Raw genomic sequence first — 6,000 nt, 5'->3', positions numbered from 1 at the left:
CACTCGCCCCCTCCCCGGCTCCTTGATCCCTCGGTCTGTTTTATTACTCCTAGCGCGAGTCCCGCGGACTCGGCGGCCCGCTATTTGTCATCAGCTCGCTCTCCATTGGCGGGGAGAGGAGAGCAGCGGAGAAGGGGGTGGGGTGGGGAGGGGAAGGGAAGGGGCTGGAAACTGCCTGGAGCCGTCTCTCCGCGCCGCTGTTGGTGCTGCCGCCGCCGCCGCCTCCGGCTCCTCGCTCGGCCCCTCTCCGCCTCCATGTGCCGGATAGCGGGAGCGCCGCGGACCCTGCTGCCGCTGCTGGCGGCCTTGCTTCAGGTACGTGGTATCCCCGTGGGCCGGGCTGCGGGCGGGGTGGGGCGGGCGGCGCCGGGTCCCTTTGTTCCCCGCGCCGCTGCGGGGCCGGGCTGCGCACCCGGGAAGGGAGGTGCCGCACCGCGCGGCCGGGAGCTGCGCAGGCACGAGGCTCGGGCCGGCCGCCGGGGTAGGGCTGCCGGGGCCAGCTGGTCTCCCGCTCCTTGCCCGGCAGGGGCTCGGGAGCAGCGATCGCGGGCCCTTTCTGCTCCTCCTTTGGGGTGAGGACCCGCTCTCGGGTCGGCGGGTGTCCTTAGGAAGGCGAAGGATGAAGCGGGAGTGCTCCCAGGTTTTGCAGTTTTCTGTGCTTTCGGGCCCTTCGCATTGCACTTTGCTCCAATTTTTTGTTTGTTTGTTTTGTTTTGCTTATTTCTACAGGGGTGGGTCGGGAGTTTGCAGTAGGAATTCTCACTCTGGTGGCTTAGTTACGGGACTTGCCTCCACCCCACCCTGACACCCGCGCGTCTCCCGGTGCCCGAGGGCTCCACAGTCCTATTGTCTTTATCCAGCCAAGAGTTGCCTCCTATTCTTCTCTTGCCCTCACGATTTTCCATATGGGTCCCACTTGAAAAGAAAGCGTTGCCCCCCTTGTTCCGAGGAGTCCTCCGGCCTGCGTCTGGGGCACCTTGTCCGTGGCGCCCCACGCCCCGTCGCCCGCGGGCAGGGAGAAGTTCCGTTACCCGGGGATGACTGCTCTCTGTCCGGCTGCCGCTGCCCTGTGTGTGTCCCGGGCCCGCCTTCGCCCTGAGCCTCCCGCACTTTTCACACCCCCGGGAGAGTGCCAGCGAGCCTTTTCATTGAATCTGTACCGGGAGGCTCCTCCGCGCCTAGAAGCACCTGCTCCAGGCGGGTCACAGCTTCCCTCACCCCAGCGCCTGCCCAACTTTCCCTCGGTGTCCGGCGCCGGACTGCCCCCCCAGGCCCCTCCAGGCCCGCCAGCCGAGTCCCCGGAGGCGACGACGCGCAGCCCGGGCCGCGACCTTCGCGCTGGGCGGGGGCCATGGCGGGGTCCCGAGCCTGTCCCCGCCTGCGGTGGAGTCCCGGAGAGGCTGCGGGAGAGGGGCGTGCCCGCCCTTGCCGCGGGACTGGGAGGTCCACCGAGAGCCCCCTCCCCACCCTGCGCACAGCCTTGGCGGCGCGGGGGGCAGGGCAGCCGGGTGGCAGCCCCGAAAAGTGCGGGTGCGCGCCTCGGAAGTGCCGTTGCGCCGGGCTGGGAGGGGGAAGGTGGCCGCAGATGGTGAGGATCGCCCCCCGCCCTCCGCGGTCTTCACGGGTCAGGGCCTGGCGCGCTCCGGCCGCAGGGGCTGGGGGCCTGCGGGCCCCGGGGTCGGGACGGGGCCGGCGCCCGCCGGGGGTCTCTCGCGCTTTCTCCCGCTGCCCCCTAGAGGGGTGTGGGCCGCGGCCGCACCGAGCCCTGTCCATGGTGCGCCGTGGTGTGGCGCGCCCAGCCTGCCTGGCCCGGCGGGTCTCCTCCCCGGATCCTGCTGTCCCCAGCACTGGCTCCTGGGACGCTCGAGCGCCTCGTTCCTTCCTCCTTTCTTGGGTTTCTCCTTTTGTTCTTGTGTCTCCTGCTGGTCTTTCTTTCTTTCTCCCCTTCCCCCACTCGCGGGTCTCCCCCGCCTCAGCTCTCTCCTGACTCTGGGATTTCAGAACTATTAGATGAAACATGTTTGGCCTCTGCAGTTTTGGGGAGTGGATGGGATTTCTCCTGACTTGGAGGAGGAGACCTGCCAGTCACTTGCTAACAAAAGTACCTCCTGTTATAAAACCGCCCTTTATTCTCCGGAGCGCACACTCCTCGTTCTTGCGCCTCCTGTCACTTCATTTATTGTTTCTTTCAAAAAAAAAATTTTTTTTTAGAGAGGTTAGGCTGAAGGGGAAGAGGGAAAAAAGCGCTACTCCTCGTGTTTGAAGTTAAAAGGAAGGCAGGGCTTGGCGATTTATGTGTATCTCGTGTTTTCTTCTTCGACAAAAGGGATCATCATACGTTTTGAAAATATTTTAAAAGCATTATTTTTGACATCTTTTGGTTTGGTCTTAACTGATTTGCAGACAATAAATTGAATGTGAACGCGGCATTACATGTCTGTTTTCACCAACTTTTGGATCTAAATTCAAGTTTTAATTGGATACTGCACAGTGGAGTTAGGACAGGAGGGGACATTTGTTGGTCTTTAACACGGCAGGAAGTCTACATGTGTTAGGACTAAAGCAATCTCATTTCCTCTGTTAGTTCTCGCCTGGAGATCAGGTGTGAAATTTGGAGGTTTTTTTGTTTTTTGTTTTTTTGACCTTTTGCATTTAAAATATATCATCATAGTAAAGTCGAATAATGTACTTATCTTTTCCATTGTTCTTTTGCAGTGTCTTTTGCACTGAGGTGGATTTTTATAAACCTTGCTGGAAAGGGACATTGTAACTTTGTCATAGAGTTTTTGGAAGTCTTATAATTCCTGAGTGCCAGTCAAGCGGTAACACTGAGTGATTTGAAAGGTCATGAGGAGTGGAAGCAGAGCAGTTGGTCAGCATAAGTTTGGGGGTTAAGTGCACCGTGTGGATGCTGCTGAGATCCGGGATGACTTAGCTCTTGGTCTGGTTTACACCCTAGAACAACAAAGCTCTATCTGCAAGGTGAAAGTGGTTCCTCTGCAGTCTTCTACTGTTAAAAGTCTAGTTTGCTTTGCTTTGCTTTGCTTTCCTCTTTTTTTTCAGTCCAGGCCAAGCAGCCAAGAGTTTTAGAAAAGCGATTGTGTCCATCATTAGTGTAGATACAGAGCAACCTTGCTTTTGCAGGGCAGTTAAATATAATTGAACCTTCAAAGGATTCTTTTCCTTTGTTAACCAGAGTGTCTGCTTTCCTTGTATTATTTTGAGAGAATCTTTACTAGTTTAGTTATTCTGTCACCTACATTTGCATAATTCTTGTGAACCTGTGAGGATGTCAGCTTTGTGATTTTAATCTAAGATATTGGCTTTGTCCTTTACATTAAAAAACAATTTGAACATTAAACTTTGCAGCTTAGGGATAACATATCATAAAATTAGACTAGTTTTCCTTTAAAATTATACAGTTGACTTTCAAATTCGTAGTTGAGTTCATCATTAGAAAAAAAAATCAGTGTTACTTTACCTGTGACCCAGTAATTAATAGATTACAAAACTTGGTGTGTTTTTCTGTTTCACATTGTGATTGTATAGGATTGTTCTAATTTAAATACACTTGACTGAATGAATAGACATCAAGGACAGTACCTTGATGTTCATAGGAATTCTAGATTCTTAGTCTAATCACATATGTCCTGGTTTCAAATCTGTAGGAGACCTAGGAACAAAAAATACATGATACCATATGTGTTTTTCACCTGTTAGGTACAAATTTTAGAGGTTAGCATTCAATACGTAAATCACATAAGACGAAGCTTTGCTTTAGAATGTGGAAAGTCTAGGATTCAATCATTGTCTTAAGCATAAAATATTTATTCTCAATGTTTATGTGATTTTCACACATAACTTCTTACAACTTAAATTCTATTGGAAGTCAGAACTACTAATTTAGTTGGTGTTCACAGTTAGTTACTCTCTAGATTTGGTTATCTAGGTCTTTACTCTTTTCTTATATAATAATTTATATATCCCCCAAAAATTTATGGGCATATTTGTAAAAGATTTTACCTATATACACATTTAGGCCTCAATAGCAAGGATATACAAGCAGAGCATATTTTTTGCTTTATACTTGCATCAAAGTCTTCCGTGACCTCTTTCTAAAAGTTCAGACTAAGATTTTAAGAGGAAAATCTTTTTAGATAGCTCTTATTTTTCACATGTGGAGACTTAAGTCTTCCTGTAGCATTATTTTGGAGACAGTATGTTGCACAAAATTGTCCTTAATTTCTTTTTCATTAAAAATTTTCAATTCTGAAATCTGTTGTGCCTCATTAAGCTTTAGGGCTATTAATCGGGAAATGTCAAGACTTAAAGCAACAGTTAATCTTACTTTAAAATGCTTTTTTTGGAAATCTTAAGTAACTCAAATCCCTATCCTGTTTTCAAGGAGATATTCTTAAGTTAGAAGAGTGAATTTTTAAAGAAAAATCAGAGCTGTTATTTAAGAAGTGTAGTGTTTATGTATACACTCTATCATTTTGCCCAAGTTAACATTATTCAAATTTGTTCTTTTGGCTCAAGTACAAAAAGTAATCAAGTTTAAGCACTGCTTAGAGTTGGCAGTGAATTTTATCAGCCATTTAAAAATATGATAGACTTGGAATTTGGATTTTGTCATTTGAATAAGTAGTTGGTATCTGCTACCAGTACACCTTCTAGAAGTTAAGTATTTTCAAGATAAGAACTATAAGTTCTTAACATAATTTGTACCAATAAATCACAGAACGTTTTTCTACTGAAAATGTATTCTTGTTTTAATTTTTCAGAAATTTATCTCAGTTACCTTGAGTATATGGTGATCTGTATTTAATTAACCCTATTCATACTGGGGAAGAGATATAGAAAAACTAATGTGCTAGGGAAGAGGTATAGATAATTAATATTTCAATAAAGCTGAATCTTATAATGTATAAAGTAATAGGTTGAAAGTGAGCAGAACAAGGTGAATTCAGAAGCTCAATGGGACTTTTTGAAAGAAGGATTTGAAGATTATGATTTATGTTGTAGAGATTTTTAAATGAAAATGCAGGTTATATAAAAACTCTGCTCAGTTCTTCTTGTTATGCACTCAAATAGTAGTGCATGTCAATGAGCTTCCAGCTGTGCAGCTCTCAAGCCTTCATGTCGTCCTTGCACATGTGTATGTGCATGTACACACACACTATGAATGGTGAGGACAGCTATCTGCGTATGCATTTCCTGCAACTTTCAGTACAGTTGTATGTTAAGTATCAGTTGGTAGTTGATGGATTACTTTCTACATGTTACGAAAAATGAGAATATAACAACTTATTCTGTGCAAATGAGTTGTTCTTGTGTACTGTCTGTCAAGGGCAGAAAGCTTGGGATTCTAATCTGGTCCAGATGTAGTCTACCCTCTTAAACTCTCATGATCCCATTTTTAATCAACAGTAAAATCTTGGGTCTGGTTGGATTAGTTGATCTGAGAAAGACTTCTATTTCTATGATTTTTGGGGACTGCTTAAAAATATCCTAATACTTCTACTTTTCAGTGGTTCTGGAATGACTTTAATTTTCAACCTAAGATGTAAGGAATTTCAGGTGCTCACAGTTGTAGAAGGACATTTGGGGGATTTATTTACAAGAATTTCTCAGACATGCTTGATTAGAAGTTATGTGTATTTTTTGTATTCTTGACTTTAAAGTTTTGTTCACTGGCTGTGATAGTTTTATCAGTAAAAGTAAATTATTTAGAGGTGCGAAGATAAGGCTAAAAGAAAGTGTATTATTGCTGAGAATAAAAATTATTGCTTTTATCGCTTCTCGGCCTTTTGGCTAAGATCAAGTGTAAAAATTATTGCTTTTATGGCCTCATTTTTTTATCTTAGAGAAAATAGTCTCTGTGAGAATCACTGAATTGAGTGATATGGGTCAGCATTAAAAACACAGTTAGACCTTTGTCCTAGAAAGCCTCCTCTAGTTATATAATAGTATAATATAATAAATAATATATATATATAC

General features: G+C 45.9%; 1 protein-coding gene across 1 annotated transcript in view; it reads left to right on the top strand.

Annotated features, from left to right (window-relative positions):
• Window positions 1–204: 204 nt before the first annotated feature.
• The window catches only part of CDH2 (cadherin 2), a 241,746-nt gene continuing 235,950 nt past the window's right edge, over window positions 205–6,000 (top strand). Inside the window, exon 1 of the mRNA XM_062201500.1 lies at window positions 205–315. Within this exon, the coding sequence (XP_062057484.1) occupies window positions 256–315 (60 nt within the window). The 5' untranslated portion in view covers window positions 205–255. The remainder of the gene's footprint in view (window positions 316–6,000) is intronic.

This window comes from Lepus europaeus, chromosome 9, assembly GCF_033115175.1.
Source record: "Lepus europaeus isolate LE1 chromosome 9, mLepTim1.pri, whole genome shotgun sequence".
In the NCBI taxonomy this organism is placed as follows: Eukaryota; Metazoa; Chordata; class Mammalia; order Lagomorpha; family Leporidae; genus Lepus; species Lepus europaeus.
The sequence above is the reverse complement of the archived record's forward strand: the minus strand, read 5'-3'. Positions and strand labels throughout refer to the sequence as shown.